This window comes from Herpailurus yagouaroundi, unplaced genomic scaffold (genome assembly GCF_014898765.1).
Source record: "Herpailurus yagouaroundi ecotype Mexico unplaced genomic scaffold, PumYag 569, whole genome shotgun sequence".
Taxonomy (NCBI): domain Eukaryota; kingdom Metazoa; phylum Chordata; class Mammalia; order Carnivora; family Felidae; genus Herpailurus; species Herpailurus yagouaroundi.
The window spans coordinates 5,205,438-5,223,315 of NW_024412786.1; the positions used below are offsets into that span (position 1 = coordinate 5,205,438).

General features: G+C 64.9%; 1 protein-coding gene across 5 annotated transcripts in view; it reads left to right on the forward strand.

The window, feature by feature from the left end:
- Window positions 1-16,837, forward strand: part of TPCN2 (two pore segment channel 2) — a 26,928-nt gene extending 10,091 nt beyond the window's left edge. The window contains exons 6-25 of one of the 5 annotated variants that reach the window (XM_040466106.1): window positions 316-422; window positions 931-1,003; window positions 2,070-2,172; window positions 3,089-3,154; window positions 3,792-3,856; window positions 4,334-4,434; window positions 5,030-5,111; window positions 5,343-5,429; window positions 6,204-6,323; window positions 6,472-6,531; window positions 8,067-8,195; window positions 8,990-9,039; window positions 10,385-10,484; window positions 12,312-12,383; window positions 13,674-13,747; window positions 14,270-14,351; window positions 14,441-14,523; window positions 14,922-15,003; window positions 15,297-15,391; window positions 16,020-16,837. In XM_040466106.1, the coding sequence (XP_040322040.1) occupies window positions 316-422; window positions 931-1,003; window positions 2,070-2,172; window positions 3,089-3,154; window positions 3,792-3,856; window positions 4,334-4,434; window positions 5,030-5,111; window positions 5,343-5,429; window positions 6,204-6,323; window positions 6,472-6,531; window positions 8,067-8,195; window positions 8,990-9,039; window positions 10,385-10,484; window positions 12,312-12,383; window positions 13,674-13,747; window positions 14,270-14,351; window positions 14,441-14,523; window positions 14,922-15,003; window positions 15,297-15,391; window positions 16,020-16,098 (1,710 nt within the window). In that variant the 3' untranslated portion in view covers window positions 16,099-16,837. The other 4 variants (XM_040466107.1, XR_005787538.1, XR_005787539.1 and 1 more) reach the window with 4 other exon arrangements.
- The last annotated feature ends 1,041 nt before the right edge of the window (window positions 16,838-17,878 follow it).

A 17,878-nucleotide genomic window follows, 5' to 3' on the forward strand; every position in this document is an offset into this window, starting at 1 on the left:
CGAGGGTTGTGTTGCGAGTGAAGGTGTCGGGACATGTGGTGTCTTGCTAGCAGGTGAGGGAGAAGGGGCGCCTGAGGGGGGCCCTCGAGAAGGCCGGGGGGTCCCGAGGACAGTAGGGGGGTGGGGCACGGGGAGCGGCCCCTGGGTGCTCTGATCGCAGGGGTGGCCCCTTGGGAGGGGTGTGAGGAGGAGGGTGTGGAGCCCGAGGTGGAAGCTGGGGCGTGCGGGGGCAGGGGTGTGAGCGGGGCCCGGGGCTCTTCGGCCTTCTGCCCCCGGCCTGGGTGGAAACGGGGGCCCCTTCCTGCCGTCTTTCAGCCCCTGCGGATTCGCAGGCTCTTTCGCCCCTTCTTCTTGATGCAAAACTCCTCCATGATGAAGAAGACGCTCAAGTGCATCAGGTCGTCGCTGCCGGAAATGGCCAGGTGGGCTCGCCGGGCGGGTGGGGTCTCCTGCTCCCTGCTGTGCCGTCGGGGCGCCGGGACTGCGGCCTGGGGAGGCCGCTGGGTGGGTGTTCGCGGCCTCCCGGCAGCCCCTTAGTGGCCTTGTGCCCCCTGCCTGATAGCTGCAGAGCCCTGCGGGTGCCCCCTTCTGCCCCGCTGTGGCCGTGACCCCTCCCCGCCCGCTCTCCTCCCGTCCCTCCCCCAGTGGCTCACACGGGTGACCCCTCACGTTCCAGCCCAGATGGCTGGACGTGGCCTTCCCCTCTGGGAGACGGGTTCCTTGGACCCCCAGGAAATGCTTTTGGGGTCACCGATCGTCCCTGCCAGGGAAAGAGGGCTCCCTTAGGGCGGGACCAGTAGCTGAGCACACGGCGGGCTCTGTCGGGGCAGGGCGCTCCCCGTGCGGTCGGGTCGGCTGTCCCTAGTCCCTTGTCCGCGTGGGGTGCGTGGGGTGTGTGTCCGTGCTGAGCGCCCGCCCCCGCCTCCCCAGTGTCGCGCTGCTGCTGGCACTGCACCTGTGCGTCTTCACCATGCTCGGGATGCTTCTCTTCACAGGCGAGAAGGTACGGTGCTCCGCTCTGACCCGGCCCGGGGCCTTGGGGTTTGGGTGGACAGGGCGGCCCGGGGGAAGCTTCCGGGTCATTCTGGGGCCCGGTTAGGCTGCCTGCCCTAGCCTGGTGACCAGGGTCAGTGTCGGCCCATCCAGGCTCCGGGGTCTCTCCACGTGGCCGGTCTTCCGTGCACCCTTGATGGGGCCTCCGGGTGCCCCCTGCCTCGCGGGCTCAGGGCTGGTCTGCCTGGTGGCCCTCCTTCCGTCTCCCCTCCCTGCCCCGTCACTCACCCGGCTTTCTTTGCACCCCTGTTAGATGGAGGCCCCCTCATTCTGGCATTTGGGGCCCTCGGGATGGACTGCACCACCGCCCCTCTCACGGCACCTGCCTGTCCCCACTTCTCTTCTCCAGCTGTGGGCTTTTGCCCCCCCCCCCCCGCCCCTGTCCCCTTCCTCCAGCTCCTCACTGCTCCTTGGCCCCCAGTGGCTTGTTGCTGTGTGGAGGTGTCTCCCACCTGTCGCCCCGGTCCCCCCGCCCCGTGCATCTGTGGTCCAGCGTGTCCTTCCTCATGTCCTGGCCAGGGCTGCTGTCCTCGGGCCTGGAGCTGTCCTGCCTCTGTCCTGGGAATGTGGCCGATGGTCAGCCAAGGCCAGTTTTCATTGAACTTGTGGTATTTGGGGGTTCAGGCTGTGCTGTCCACGAGGGGACACTGAACGCTGTCCTTTCTGACTCCGGGAGAGCTGGAGCTGCCGCGCGTGTGTGTGTCTGTGTCTGTGTGTGTCTGTCCGTGTGGTTGTGTGGTCGTGTGTGCTGTGTCTGCGTGTGTCTCGGCCGGGGCGGCTGAGAGCTTTTCGCCGTGGTTCCCAGCCGACCCTCTTTGGTGGCCGGTGTTCCTGTGGGTGCACGGCCTCCCTGAACACTGGCTCTTGGGCCCAGAGGCCGCGAGTGAGGTCCTGTCTGTGAGTGCAGAGCCTGCTGGGAAGTGATGGGGACATGGCAGGTCAGGGGATGCTGGCCTCACAGTGGCCGCTGGGGCAGAGGCCCGACGGCGCCTCAGAGCTGTCACGTTCGCTCTCAGCAGGACGACGGGCAGGACCGGGAGAGGCTGACGTACTTTCGCAACCTGCCGGAGGCCCTGACCTCCCTCCTGGTGCTGTTGACCACGGCCAACAACCCTGACGGTGTGTGAGGAGTGGGGAGAGGCCCCGGGGGGGCGGGGGGGGGGGGGCAGCTTTGGTTGTCGCTGGGCCGCAGAGCCGGGCTCCGGGCCGCGGGGGTGCCGAACGCCTTTTTATCGCCCGGGGGAGGATGACACTGGCTTCTCTCCCTCCCTCGCTCCTTGGTTTTCTTTCCCTGTTTGTCTTTTCCCTCCTTCTTCCTGCCTTTTTCCTTTTTCTTCTGTTTTTTCCCGTCTCCTGTGCTCGCTTCCTCCCTTTGCGTCTGTTCCCTTCGCCTTGTCTTTCCCGTCTCCTGACTTCACGGGGAAGCTAAGAACGCATGAGATGTGTGTCTGGCGGGGCCCCCGGTGGCCTCCTCTCCGAGGCCTGACCGCTTTCCCTGTAGGTGGCTGTGGCTGCTCACGTTTGGGGTGGCTGCCGGGGCCTCTCTGTCTGGGCGAGCGGTACGGCCAGGGTGGGGTGCCGTGGGCCTCCAGGGCTTGGCCGTGGCCTGGTCCCCTGGCTGGTGACTTTCGTCTTGGGCGCGGGGCCGATCCCCCCATCACAGAGACCTTCCCGGGAGGGCAGCCCCCCCGGCTTCCACACCCAGGGAGAGCTGTGCAGCGGGACCCCGAGCGTTGCGCCCACGCGTCCCGTGAGTCCTAGCGAGTCACCCGAGGGAGAGCTGACCTTCCGGTCTGCGGGGAGTTGACGGGAGCAGATCTCAGCGGAAGGGAGGAGCAGCCTTGAGAAGTAGTGAGCCCTCCATTCCGAGGGTGTGCAGGCAGAGCCGGGGGTCGGCATTGGACCAGAAGGCCTCCCGGCTCTCCCAGCCGAGCCCTTCTCTCCTCTGGGAGGCAGACGGCGTGGGGCCGTGAGGGGATCGGACGGGACGCTGAGGTGGGAGCAGGGTTCAGTCTCTCCGCTTTCTTTCTCCCAGTGATGACTCCTGCCTACTCCAAGAACCGGGCCTATGCCGTCTTCTTCATAGTCTTCACCCTGATAGGTAAGTTCCGGTGGGTCTGCAGGGGTCACTCGGGACAAGATTCTGCCCCCAGTGGCAAGATTGCGAATGCTCAGGTGTGAGTATGCCCTCCCGACCCCATGACCTCCCCCACGTGCCCTCCTGACCCCATGACCTCCCCTCATGTGCCCTCCTGACTCCATGACTTCACCCCAGTGTGCCTTCTTGACCCCATGACCTCCCCCCATGCGCCCTCTTGACCCCATGACCTCTCCCCATGCGCCCTCTTGACCCCATGACCTCCCCTCATGTGCCCTCCCGACCCCATGACCTCCCCTCATGTGCCCTCCAACCTCGTGGCTTCTCAGTGTGACCATCTCGTGGTCTTTGGTCTGTGACTACCGACGGCCCCTGTGCCCGTGGCTGGGCAGGCCTGGTGTCTTGCGTGTTCATTGGATGAGGACAAGGCTACGTGTGGGGTGACTGGTGTGCCCCGGGCACCTGACGGGAACCACGAGCACGCCCTGCTCTGTGACCATCCCTGCCCTTCTTGCCACCCCTCCCTGGGGGATTGCTGTGCCCATGTCCCCTCTGTGCCCCTGGATGCCGGCCTGGCCCTGGGCCCCCGGGGTGCTCCCTCTAGACTCTGCCTGATGACCGCGGCTTTTCCCACTTGAAGGAAGCTTGTTTCTGATGAACCTGCTGACGGCCATCATCTACAACCAGTTCCGGGGCTACCTGATGGTGAGCCGGGCCGCTGTCCCTGTTCCCGCCTGAGCAGCTGCCCCTGGAGGCCAAGCGGGACGCGACCGAGCTGACTGGCCAGGCAGTCCCCGCAGTGAGGGGTGGCCGGCCAGGGGTGGAGTGGCGGCCCCTGCTGGTCTCGGCGCCGCCTCCCGTGGGGAAGCGGGAGCCGCGGCACATCCTTGCCGTCCAGGCCGCTTCTAGAGGGAGGCCTCGAGGTCGCCCCTCCCAGGGCAGGCGGCCCCGACCCCACCGTGTGTGTGAGAGCTGGGGGCCCCAGGCACGCAGAGCGGAAAAGCACGTCTTCGTGAGTTCCGCAGGCCGGGAGGGGTCTGGCCGTGCCCCTAGGGCCCGAGGGGGCAAGGGCCGCTCCTAGCCGCGGGCGGGTGGGTGCCCCCAAAGGCCGCTGCACAGGAGGGGGTGTGTGGCCGGGAGAGGCCCGACCCTGCCACTCAGAGCCATCGTCCTGGCTTGCAGAAGTCCTTCCAGACCTCGCTGTTCCGGAGGCGGCTGGGGGCCCGGGCCGCCTACGAGGTCCTCTCCTCCATGAGCACACGGGGAGAAGCCCACCCTCGAGGGTGAGTGGCGGGGCTCCCGGGAGCCCCTTCTCCCCGAGGAAGTGGGGGCGCCTGCTGCCGGGAGGGAACGCCTTAGGGGTGGCGTGCTCTGTGGGACGTTTCCCGGGGACCGCTCTGCCCAGCTCCCTGCGGGCTGGGGCCCGGGCATCCTGAGGACACCGCCTCTCTGGTGCCGCGGGGTCGTCCTCGTGAGCCCCGGAGACCCTGGGCCGGCGGGGGCCGAGGCGCTTTGGCCCTCTCCCCCGACTGCGCCCTTCCCGCGCCTCTGCGCTCGGGCGCCCGAACCAGCGGGACCTGGTCTGGAGGTGGTGTCGGTGTGGAAGGCTCCGGCTCGGACGGCTCGTTAGCCGTGGCGCTGCCGTCGTCCCGCCTGCCGCTTCCGAGGGCCAGCGCGCTCCCCTCGGGGGTGCGACAGTAGTGTCTCTGGGCATTTTAGACGACAGGACGTCGGAGGGCCTGTGGTCGGCTCTTTCACGGAGGCCTGTGTCATCGCCCAGGGCGGCTCAGTCGCACGCGCACAGCCCAGGCCAGAGGGGCGGGCGCCGGGTGTGCTGCGCTGGCCGGGCTCACTGGGGCGTGGTGTTTTTCTTCCCAGGGTCGGGGTGGACCCCCAGGACTTCCTGCAGGTGCTCCAGAGAGTCCAGCTGGACAGCCACCAGAAACCGGTCATCATGGAGGTATCGGAGTCCCCTCTTCCCCTTGCCCTCCTCGGTCTGTGATCTGGGCTCCCCCTGGAGGTCACGTCGGCCAGCAACCCCGCTTCTGCACAGGGCGTCATTTCAGATCGGCCGGAGCTGGGCCCCGCCCGGGGGCCGGTGGGAGCCGGGCCCGGCGCACCCTCCTGTCCTGGGCCCTTCCTCCCCTGGGCCCAGCTGGCCCCTGCTGACCTGTGTTTCTGTCCTTTGTAGAAGGTGCGTTCCTACGGTGGCGACCTTCTGTCGGCCGAGGAGTTTCAGAAGCTCTTCAACGAGTTTGACAAAAGGGTGATTAAAGAGGTAACTGAGCCACCTGCTTAGGGCCAGGCCACCCGGGGTGAACGGGGAAGTTTACGGTGCGTGTTGGCATTGATCACCCGGGTGACCCTTGGCGTCAGTGCCAGGGATTCTGGCCCCGAGGATGGGGAATGGGAACAGAGGTTGCTGGGCTCTTGGAAACCGAGGAGGTTTTTGTTAACCTGATGCAATTCGCAGACCACAGGGACTGGCCTGGGCCAAGCCTGACTCAGGGGAGCCTTCTGGATGGGTTTCCCTGTCTGCATGACAGACTCTTACCTACTTCCTGTGTGTCCTTCTCTGGAGCTTCCTGAGTTTGTCCGAAGCGTTTGTCCTTTGTCCTTGACCCTGATTTGTAAAGTCCCCAGATGGGCCTTGGCATCCAGCTCAGCACTGTGTCCAGATGACTGTCCCGTGTCAGTTATTGGCATGTAATTTACGTACATTTGTTCACAGAACACTTTGTGTCTGGTGGTAACACCTGGCGTGTGCTCAGGGTCCCCCCCGGATAGTCCCTCGTGGTTTACTTAAGCCGCTTAGTGACCGTTTAGGCTGTCTCTGCCTCTCTTTTGGTGTTCAAAGACTGCTGGGATGAACGTCTTTGTGCACCTATTTTCGTGTTTGAGATTATTTTCTCAGGCTGGATAGACTGGGATGACAGAGAAGGGAGGAAAAGTCGAATCCCAGAATAAGGGGGTGTGGACACCGGAGGGTGCCCAGCGGCCACGTGCCCCCCGTAGGCACGTGTGTTTGAGCACACGCGTGTTCCCTCCCCAGCGCCCGCCGCGGCCCGAGTACCGGTCTCCCTTCCTGCGGAGCGCTCAGTTCCTCTTCAGCCACCGCTATTTTGACTACCTGGGGAACCTCATCGCCCTTGGGAACCTCGTGTCCATTTCTGTGCGTGTGCCCTTGCCCTCGTGTGGACGCGGGAGGCGCCTTGCGCCCGCCCACCCCCCCCCCCCGCCCCCGCCCCTCCTCCCGGCCCCACTGCCCGAGGTCTCTGCCGGGCCCGGCCGGCGAGCCGCCTCCCGCTCTGGCTCCGCAGGTGTTCTTGGTGTTCGATGCCGACGTGCTGCCCGGGGACCGTGATGACTTCGTCCTCGGGGTGAGCTCTGGGGCCGTGCGGCCGGGGTGACAGCGGCCAGAGGGAGTGAGTGTGCACGGCCTCCCTGCCCCGGGGCCCTCCTGCCGCAGAGCGGCTCCTCCCGTCGCGGGGCGCCCCCAGAGGAGGGGTGCTGGCCCGGGCGAGGCGGGGGGCAGGGGTGGGGGTGGGGGGCAAGGCAGCGGGTGGGGCCGCGCCGTCTGGCTGCCTTGTCTGGCCCTGGGATTTGAGCTTCTTCGTGGCTGGTTCTCAGCCCTTTATGGAACCGTGAGCTCCTTTCTTAATGTTACGTGGTCTCGTCAAACTCTCTAGGAATTTAAAAACAATTTTCCCACGTTGGATGTTAAGCAAAGTAGCGGCCACGCCCCCACGGTACCTAACCCCAGAACTCTTAACAAAGCGGGTGTTTTCACGGGAGATGGCGTCGTGAACGATGTTAAAATTGACGCAAAGACTACATCTTCTCTAATTACGTCGGAAGCTGTTTGGTTTATCTGGTTTAATGTGCCAGGACAGATTGTGTCCTGTGTGTTAGATGTGGAGCAAAACTTACCCTAGTTTCAAAATCGAAACAAGGGCTTTTCTGACCTGACGCTTCAAATTCCTGCATTTTGCATTTCAGGAAAATCAGATTCTCTTCTTTCTTCTTTCTGTTGTGCTTTTTTCCTGGATGACCCCAGAAAGGTTCAGTCTCCTCCTCGTGAATGACACATTCCAGAGGTGGCTGGTTTTCATTCCTGACAAAAGTCAAATTGGATACACTTGATCTGTGTTTTCTCTCTTTTTTCTTTTTTCTTTTTTTAAAAGAGAGAGCACACTGGCTCCACAAGGGGAGTGGGGTGGAGGGGGAGGGAGGGGGAGGGAGGGGGAGGGAGGGGGAGAGGGAGTCTTAAGCAGGCGCCACACTCAGTGTGGCGCCTGACGCAGGATTCGATCCCACGACCTGAGCCCTGGGATCGCGATCTGAGCTGAGATCAAGAGTCAGTCGCCCAACCAGCTGAGCCACCCACGTGCCCTAGGAATATGGCATTTAGACTGGACACCTAGGTGGGGTGACCGTGGCGCTCACCACGCCTCCCCACCCTCGGGACTCCCGTGTCTTACTTCCTGGCTTCAAACACGGACCGGGACCCAGTAGCCTGAGGCCACGTTCAATGCGAAGAGTGTCTCAGACACACCCCCGGAGGCTGGGAGGGCGCTGCCCACGGGAGTTGTTAGAGGTCCCCTGGAGGTTGGACCGGAGGGGCCAGGGCAGAGACAGCCGGGGGCGCAGGCTCGGGGGGGCAGTGGGGGGTGGAGTGTGACCCCGGCCTTGCGGGCACAGAGAGGATGTGGGGTCGGGAGATGTAGGGCCGCAGACGTGCGAGTTCTGGAAGCCGGCGTGGGGTTCCAGGCCACCTGAGGGGAGGGTGTGGGGCAGGAGGTTGGGGTGCCGGAGATGCCCCGGGTGTGAGCAGCGGGCGCGTGGGAAGAGGGGAGGCGAGCGGAGGGCGGGTGGCGCGGGCCGGACGCGAGGCAGCTGTGTGTGTCCCTTGCAGATTCTCAACTGCGTCTTTATTCTGTACTACGTGCTGGAGCTGCTGCTCAAGGCGTTCGCTCTGGGCCTGCGGGGGTACCTGTCCTACTCCAGCAACGTATTTGATGGGCTCCTCACCGTCGTCCTGCTGGTAAAGTCTGAGACGGGCCGGGCCGCTGGCCTCTCCGGGCGGGCGGTGTGCTCTTTGCGTCTGGCTCTGTGCCGTGTCCCGTCCCAGGCCGTCCCTCGGGCGCTGAGGGCCACAGGGAGGCGCGCTCCGGGCTGCAGGGGCAAAGGGCCGGCTTTCGCCCCGGTGCGCTGCTTGGGGGGGGGGGGGGGGCCCGCGGGGGCCGGGGGGGGGGGGGGTTCCCGCGGCCCTTGAGTGCCCCCGGCCCGGCCCCCCCCCCCCGGCGGGGGGGGGCGGGGGGCCGGAGGAACTCATGGTCCCCGCCCTCTAAGCCGGCCCCGGCCACAGACACTAAGGACAGTGGGACCTTGATGTGGGTGGCAGGAGGGGCCGCGGGGGTCAGGCGCCCTTTCCCTAGAACCTGTGGGAGTGGAGGGTCACGCGGGAGGTGTGCGTCGTGGCAGCCATATTGGTCCGACATCTGTTCGTCTTTGATCGGAGGTGTGGGCTCCTTGGGACAGGAACAGAGACGGTCTGAGAGCCGGGCCTCCGGTCTGTCCTTGACCCGGGCTCCTCCAGCCTTTCCGGTGTCCCGCCCTCCCTGTGTATAGGCCACCGCCTCCTGAGACTAGAGTGTGTTTCTCGGCCGCAGGAAGTGCCATGTTTGGAACCAACCCACTGGGACAAGGACGGAGCTCTGACTTCCCCCCGAAGCCCCGTTCGAGGGGGAGCATGTTAGACGCGAGCTTTAGAACTCGTTTGAAAGCCCCCTAGGTTAGGTTGCTGTAGCGATGCCTTCTCTTCTTTTGTGATTAAAGGTTTTGGAGATCTCAACTCTGGCTGTGTACCGATTCCCACACCCAGGCTGGTATGTGACTGGAGAGAACCGAGGGAGGCTACAGCAACCAGCGCCCTGTAGGCCCCAGGGGTGGGTGGCCCGTGCCCAGGCGCCCTGGCCTGTCTGCTCGGGCTGCTCCAGGGCCCATGGCCCGAATGTTAGGGAAGCAGGTGGCTCGGAACTTGGCCCGCTAGGACTGTGGGAGGTCTCGTTGCTCTTGGGGATCCCGTGACATGTCCTGACTCGCCGTCAGATTGATAGGGTTCCCAGAGCTGTGACAAGCCGCTAGCGGGCAGTGGGCTCAGCCCCGGCACCAGGACGGGGCGTGCGGCCCCCGGAGATGCCCCGCGTGCGGCTGGGAGCCGTGTGACCTTGGCTCGTCACCTCCTGCTCTGAGCGCCAGTTTCCCACCCTGTGGGATGGCGGAAGCGGGGGCTGCTGAATCCCCACGGCTGTTGGAGCCCCACCAACCCCGGTTCTGGCCGCATAGCAGTGTGGCTGTCTGGCCAGGGGGTCCCAGAGCGCCTCGAAGTGTGGCTTGCGGTGGCCGTTGGGTTGCGTTGCCCGGAACACAGCTGCCCCAGCCGGGGCCTGTGCCGGCCCCGCCCTCTCAGCGTCTCGGGGGGCTGCTTGTCTGCCAGTGGAGCGGCCCGGAAGTGCCTGCGACTCGGCTTAGCTGCCCCAGGGCCAGCTAGGAAGGGCTTTCGTCGGGGACATGGGTTGGGCTGGGGCTGGTGCTGTCCGTGGTGGTGAGCCGGGGCCTGGTAGGAGCTCAGGCCGCCTGGTTTCTCAAGTGCAGCGAAAACCTGCTTTTGTCCAAGAATCACAGGGGAACATTTTGCGTGAGTGTGAGTTTCGAGTTGACAAGAGCACAGTAAGCTCTGAGGGACACCTAGGGGGTCAGGCTGCAGGATGGCATCACAGGAGAGGGCAGAGTCAGGACGGGGGTGGAGTCAGGGGACAGGGTTGGGTGATAGGGACAGGGGACGAGGTCAGAGGGAGGGGTTGAAATAGGAGGGTGGTTAGGGGTCAGCGGAGAGGGACGGGACCGGCTCAGGGACCACGTCTCTTCCACTCGGGCTGGGACCAGAGTTGGAGTGTTCCGGCCTCTGGAACCTGAGTGTCTGTCGTGTGAGATCGGGGTGCGATGGCTGGGCACCAGTGTGAGGGGCTGTGCCTTGACCCGTGCTGTCCTGGGCCGGCAGGTGTGGGCAGTCCGGGCTCAGCGTGTGCCAAGACGGGGCCCCCCACCCCCACGCCCCCCGCCCCGTTGCTCTCTGCGTCTCTGTTTCTCTGTGTCTGAACACACACCTCCCGGTCTTCCTGTCGCCGACGTCTCGAGGCCCTCCCGACCGTCTCCTGTGTGTCTCTCCAGGAAGCCAGAGATGCTGGGCCTGCTGTCGCTGTGGGACATGGCCCGGCTGGTGAACATGTTCATCGTGTTCCGGTTCCTGCGCATCATCCCCAGCATGAAGGTACGTGCGTGCCTGACGCCCTCACCTCGCCACCCTGCCTTACTGCCCCCGCTGTGGCCTTGCTCTGGGGAGTGGGTGAGCCTGGGCAGGGAGGGACCGAGAGCGGGACCGTCCCCTTGGTCTCCCTGGGGCGTGTCCCCAGCCCTGCAGTGCAGCCGGGTGATGCTGGGGGCAGTTCTAGCCCTGCTTTTATGCATGAGGAGAGGGAGGCCAGCGCAGGTGGACCCGTGTGGGGCACCGCGGCCGTCTGCGGCGGTAGCTTTGGGCTCTTTGGGGCCCCTGGCGTTGGTGAGGGGCGGGGTCTGGAGCTCTTGGAACCCGCGTGTTCCCAGGCGTCCTGAGGTTTCTAGAAGGCCGTGGGCGTGGGCTCTCCGTGGCTTTTCGTAATGAGGGGTGAAGGCGGGACGGGCCAGGGTACTCCCCTCCAGGACCCCCAGTGCAGGCGTGGGGTTGGCTGGGGTGCTAGTCTCTGGGACCCCGATGCGGGAACCCGGTGGCTCGTGACATCTACGAGCCTCGTTTTCTCTTAACATGCCCACGGGGAGGGACACCAGCCTTGAGGGGAGGGGAGCCGGGCGAGCAGGGGATCTAGGCCCAGCGCCCACCCGGCACAGAGGTAGAGTTTGCTCCTCCTGCTTTCCTAAGAACTTTTTGGGAGAGAAGAATCCAAGGACATCACCCCCTTTCCACGTGTACGAGTCCCTCCCCCTGAGCTCGTCTCTTTCTGCCTCGCCGTGCACCTGTCCCTTCTGGGGCTACCTGTTTCCAAGCAGAGCTTCCCATCCGAAGGGGCCCTGGGGCCCTGGGTGCAGCTGGGGGCCGCCGCCCACATGCGTGTGGGGACGCGTGTGCACACGCGGTCCCCTGCGTGCACGTGATCACACATGTGCTCGTAACTACACTGCGCATCTCATTACATATTCCCGTGCTGACACGCCCGTGCAAGTACACGGTGACCACACGCGGTAACACACCCATACGTGTAATCGCACGCGTCGTGCACGTGTAGCACGGTAGCCACGCTTAATCGCTTGCACACACACACACACACACACACACACACACACACACGGTGCTTTCTGTCGTGTAGCATCCAGCGTTAGGATCTAACGCATCACGTGGGGAAAATGAACTATTTGGAGAGCTCTTCCCTGGGGCTCAGGCTTGCATGTGAGGGGAGCAGCCCTCTGTGGGTGGGGTGCCTGGTGCATCTCTGGAGCTCCCTTTGTCAGACCTGGACCCTGGGGCTGACCTTTCTCGGACCTGGACCCTGGGGCTGACCTTTCTCAGACCTGGACCCTGGGGCTGACCTTTCTCAGACCTGGACCCTGGGGCTGACCTTTCTCAGACCTGGTCCCTGGGGCTGACCTGGCCACCATGGGCCTGTGCTTGTGTGGAGCCTCCAGACCAGAGAGGAGCAGCCAACCCAGCCTCAGTGGGTCGCTGGGCAGTGTGATCTGAGCCCCCGTGTGCCGTGGCTTCGCCACAGGACTTGGGATCGAGACACAGCTGCGTCTGGGCGGCTGGAGGCATTGGTGGGGGGCACGTGGGCGTATCTGGGCGTGCGTCTCTGAGTATGAGTGTGTGTGGCGGGCGTGGATGTATCTGCGTGTGCGGGTGTTTATGGGCGGCTGTGGGACGTTTGTCCAGCTGTGCGCTATGTGGGGGTGTGCGTGTGCATGCAGTTGTGTGTGTGCGCAGGTGGGTAGGTTGGTGGTCCACTGGTCGCGTCCCGCCTCTCCGGGCCAGGGTCTGGGTGGCGGGCAGGGTTGGCATCACCTCAGTGGGACCAGAGAGAGCAGGGCCGTGCCTTCTTCTCGTCCTCAGCTGATGGCCTTGGTGGCCAGTACCATCCTGGACCTGATCAAAAACATGCGGGCCTTCGGCGGGATCCTGGTGGTGAGTGTGGCTGTGGGGGTGGGGGTGGGGGTGAGCCTGAGCTCGGCCGGAGGCCGGGGTGAGTGCGGGGCCGGCCGGCCCCTCCGGAGGAAGGGCGGCCCTGGGTGAGGTGGCCGTGTGTCCGGGCCGGGAAGCCGCGTCGCCTCCTGCCAGTGCAGAGGGCGGAGCTCAGGGCTGGTCTGTGGGGAGGGCTGCCCGGCCGCGCTCCCTCTCTGTGCCAGAGATCCCGTCGGCCGCTTGGAATCCCTCACGTGTCTCGGATCGCGGGCCGCATTGAGACACTGGTGTCCGTTTCTTTTCTTCTTTTTTTAAAAGTTTGCTTATTTTGAGAGAGAGAGAAGGCGGTTGGGGAGACCGAACATCCCAAGCAGCTGTTGTGCTGTGAGCGCAGAGCCCCACGTGGGGCTTTGGTCTCATGAACCGCGAGATCGTGACCTTGGCCCAAATCGAGAGTCAGGTGCTTAACCGACTGAGCCACGCAGGCGCCCCCCGAGACGCTCATTTTAAAAGTATGAGAGTCACTAGGGGTCCCTGCAGCCCCCAGAGACCCCAGATGGGGTTTAGTCCCCCCTCCTTGCTGAGGGGGATCTCGGGAGCCCCCAGCCACGTCGGCCGAGGTGCTGCTGGCTCTGCCCTGTGGTCCCGCCCTGGCGGGCAGGGGGGACACCGAAGGCTGCTCTCGGCACGAAGCCCAGCAGTGGGGACGGAGGCCCAGAAGGGACTGGGTTAGGCTGGGCTGTGTGCCCCTTCCTTCTCCTGTTGGGCTCATTGGGGACAGGTGGGGATGGGTCGGGCCGCTGGTGGCCTCGTCCCTCTGTGGCACGAGCCTGCTGGGTGGTGCTCCTTGGACCTCATCACCTCCTGGAGAAGTCTGGCCGGCTTCTACCTGCCCCTCCCTTGGGGACCCCTCCCCTGGGGCCCCCTTCCCTTTAGCACTGGCGTCTGCCTCCAGTGGAGCCCGGGGAAGGGGTCCTTCTTACCTCTTTTCCTGCCACACCTGTCCCAGAGAAGAGGCGCACAGCCTTGCTTCGACTTGGCCGCCTCGGTCTTTCCCCTGGGCCCCCAGTTCATCTTTGTGGCTCCCCTGGTGGTGGAGGCTCCTTGCTCCTTCACTGGGGGGCAGGTTGGTGGCCAGGAGAGGGTGCCCGGGAGGAGAAGTCCTGGTGCTCCTGGGGGAGGCCAGCCGTACCCGTGGCTGGGGGCTGGGGGCAGGTGGCCTTCACATGCTCAGCCCGGCCCTGTGGCTCTGTGTGCCGGTGGCATTGACCGGGCCCGGCCCCGCCTCCCTAGGTCGTGTACTACGTCTTTGCCATCCTGGGCATCAACCTGTTCCGAGGTGTCGTCGTGGCGCCTGGAAACGGCAGGTGAGCGGGGCCTGAAGGTGCCAAAGGGAGTGCGTCTCGGGGTGCGGAGTCTGGGGGTGTGGAGGAGCACGAGCCTGGATGGTGGTGTGGGGGGCAGGCCTCCTGGTCCCCGTTCCTTTGCCTCCCCCACCTCCTCTCCTCCCACATCCCTCCCCCTCCCCTCCCCTCTCCCCCTCCCCTCCCTCACCCAGACTCCGCACTGAGAGAGTGTCTGAAGCCTGCTCAGCACAGCGGCCCCACCCCTGTGCCCCACTTGGGAGCTTCAGGCCAGGCCATGCCCTGGTGGAGCGGAGCGGGGGGCCAGACCTAGAGCCGGCTGTCTGGGAGGCTCGGTTTCCCCTGTTTGTCTGTGGCTCTCGGCCCCTGGCCGTCCTCGAGGCACCTCTGGAGATGGGGGCATTTCTGTCTCTACCTTCTCGAGCCCAGACCGGTTCCAGGCGTGCAGGGGCTGAGGCAGTGCCGGGGCCCCCCGCGTCCGTGTCCCCGTCCCCACCCCTGACCCAGCTTGTCGTGTCCCTGCAGCCTGGCCCCCGACAACAGCTCGGCGCCCTGCGGAAGCTTCGAGCAGCTGGAGTACTGGGCCAACAACTTTGATGACTTCGCGGTGAGCCCCACACGCCCTGCTCCGCGGGACCCCTGCCCTCCCGACCCCCTTCCTCTGCCCTCCTGGAGCCCGTGTGTGCATCCCCGCAGGCCGCCCTGATCACTCTGTGGAACGTGATGGTGGTGAACAACTGGCAGGTGTTTCTGGACGCCTATCGGCGCTTCTCGGGCCCGTGAGTGACCCACCCCCGCCGTGTAACTGTGCCGTGCGACCCTGGGGCACGGGTCCTGGGGACCGCCGAGGGGTGAGGCTCCTCAGGCTGCTGGGAGCCCTGGGGGCAGGCTGAGGGGAGGAGAGTCTGGAGCCTGGGGGGCTCAGACGGCCCCAGCGGAGGGTCCCGGGTTCGAATCCCAGCCGAATCGCTTGCCGGCCGTGCTGCCTTGGCGATTCGTTGACCACTTCCGGGAGCCTTGGTTGGGCCGCTGGAAAACAGGACTGGTGGCGCCACAGAGTTAACGGCAGGACTCGCCGAGAGCCACTGCTTACGCACCGTCAGGTGCGCGGTGCCCCCCGCGTGCGCATGTGGCCTGGGTGGCTCACGGTGGCCCCCGCGGCCTTCCTCCTCCACAGGTGGTCGAAGATGTACTTCGTGTTGTGGTGGCTGGTGTCATCTGTCATCTGGGTCAACCTGTTTCTGGCTCTGATTCTGGAGGTATCAGCCGAGGCTCCGTCCTGCCCTTGGCGCTGCTCGCCCTGGCTGCCGGGAGCCCCTTGGAATGCCCTCGACCCCTGATGTGTGGGGGTTCTCGGCCGCCGGGTGGGCTGGGGGCGGCCATCAGGCGTCTGGCTCCTGCAGGAGCCGGCGGCCTTGCTGGGCCCTGGATCCCAGCGTCGGGGTGAGCTCCGCTCCCTGCCGTGGACGCCTGGCCGACGCTGGAGGGGAAAAGGCTGGTTCGTGTGGGACGCACACCCACTGGGCCCCCTCTCCCCCCGCCCGCTCCCCAGAATTTCCTCCACAAGTGGGACCGCCGCGCTCACCTGCAGTCCCTCGCTGGGGACCCAGATACGTGCTGTCAGGTGACTGTGGATCTCCTGTTCAGGTGTGTGGATGAGGAAGGGGGCGTCTGCTTGGCTTCTGGGCGGGGAGGGGGAGAGGCCGGGAGGTGGCCGGCAGGCGGGCGTCCTCTGTGACGGTCTCCCCACGAGCCCCCGGTCCCTTGCCTCCCTCCCACCGACTTCCGAGCCGGGACCAGGGCGTGGGCTTCCTCTGCTCCTGCTGCTGGGCCGTGAGCTCTGTGCTGTTGTCCGGTGGGCGTGGAAGGCGACAGGCTCAGCTTCCCTTAGTCGCCAAGCGATTCTCCTGGTGGGTGGAGGCAGGTGGCCCGCCCTTCCCCACGGTGGAAGCCATCCCCTGCCGGTTCAGGAAGGCGGCGGTCTCCCAGGGACAGGCCAGCGGGGGCGACCCTTCCCCCCGCCCCCGTGAGCGTGTGCTGTGCTGTAGCCGCCGGCTGGCGTGGAGGGGCGTCCTCCCGGGCTTTCAGCACCGTGCTCACATCCCAGACGTGGAAACGCGTCCTCGTGTCCGCGGTCCTCCCCAAGCTGTGCACGGGTCTGAGGATTCCTGAGTGGGGAGCAGGGCCTCTCCGAGTCATGCTCACGCTCTTCTGGAGGCACCCGGGTCACTCTCCGGAGCTCCCCACGCGTCTTTCCCTCCCCCCGACTCCACAGGGACGTCCTGGAGGAACCCACGGAGGAGGAGCTGCTGGAGAGGCTGAGCTGTCACCCGCACTTGCGGCTGTGCAGGTGACCCCCAGGTGCGCCGTCCTGGCACGGGCGGCAGGTGGCCGTGTGGCCTCGAGACGGACGCCGTCGAGGCAGCAGCCCGGGAGGAGAGACTTTGCGTGGCCGGAATTCTCCACCCACGCGAGGCGGGAGCGGAGAGCAGGGCCCTGTTCGCTGCCCGGCGGAACCACCACCTACCAGCGGCTTTTCCTCGCGGCGCCTTGGGCTCCGCGCCCGGCCGCTTTCTTTGGTCGGCTGCTGCAGTGAGACTTTGACTTTTCTCCACCCGGGTGGAGGGTGACTCCCCGGGACCTTTGAGACCGTCTGGAAAGCAGGAGGCAGTGGCCTTCCTCGTGGGCCCTGCGATTTCCGTGGTGCCTTCGCTGCCGGTGGCCTTCAGGGACCACGGGCCCGCCTGGGGCCTGCACGGGCCAACCGGCAGCTTTCCAGGGCATTCAGTTTGGGTGGTTTTAGAGGAAGAGAATCTTAAGGGTTTTATTGTTTTATGGCTCCCATGAGTACTGATTGGACGGATTTCTTTACGTGTCAGAATGCCCATAGTTTTTATCCTTGCGAAGAGTGAGGTCGTCATTCTTATGTGGACACAACTCCAGTCCTGCTTCTCTGGAGCAGGGTGGCCAGGTAAGGTTGTTTAGGTTGTGCACTGTAAACCTGGCTGCGAGGGTGTGTCCAGGCACTGGAATGTCTCCCCAGGGTGACGGGTACCTTTTTCTAACTTGCATAAAGGCACGTGTAAGCCAGTGGCTCTGCTTTTCTTCCTCTAAGTTTATCTTGAGAGCGAGAGAGAACACATGTACGAGTGAGTGGGGGAGAGGCAGAGGGAGAGAAGAGAGGATCCCGGGCAGGCTCCACACCGTCAGCACGGAGCACAACGCAGGGCTCGATCCCACGAACCGTGAGGTCATGACCTGGGCCGACACCAAGAGCCGGACGCTCAACTGACTGGGCCCCCAGGTGCCCCAATGGTAGCTGTACTTTATGTGTCTGCAGGGCGTGTGGCCCAGGGGGCAGAAGTGCGTAATGTGTGACAGGCCGTATTGCCACTTGAGCCACCATACATCCAGGAAAACCGTCAAGAGTGTTGTCATTTCAAGGGCCGACTCGAGTGCTTGCTGGGAGCCCCTGCAGGTCTGTGTCAACCAGGATTGGAATCCTGGAAACTAATGCCGGGACCGATTAGTGCCGTCTGCTGTGGGCACCGAAGGGGGAAGCAAGGGCACAGGTGCTGACGCCACTGCAGGAAGTGATGTCCTTCTTCCCCGTTTGTCTGAGAAGTGGGATGAAGGGAAAGTAACTCAAACAGAAAAGAAACTTGGAAAACGTCAAGAGACCCCGGTGCCTAGGGTTGCGTAGGGCTGGCCACGGTTTTACGGACCCACCCTGTACACTGCGATTTCTGATCCTGGAGTCGACCTGGCATCCTGGGCATCAGCGGGCCACACCCCTCAGGTTTGGGGGCTCTTCACATGCGCTCAGGCTGGTCTTCTCTGCGGGCTGCCTTCTGGGAAGGCTGGTTTGGGGCTGGGCACGGAGCGGTGGGGTGAGAAGCCTGCACCCGGCTTGCCTTGGCGGAGCCCTGCTCTCTCTGGGGACAAGGTTGAGGCCCACCCGGTCAGCTGCCCTCTGCACCTCCTGTTTCGCCACCCCGTCACCCCCTCCATCCGAGGTCTGAGCGCCATCTGGTGGCGGGATTGGATTCCCTCTCATGCACGCTGGAACCCATGACCCCCCAGGGGATAGCTCAATGCTTTTCCCAGGCTGGCCAGAGGCCTGCTTCCTCCTGG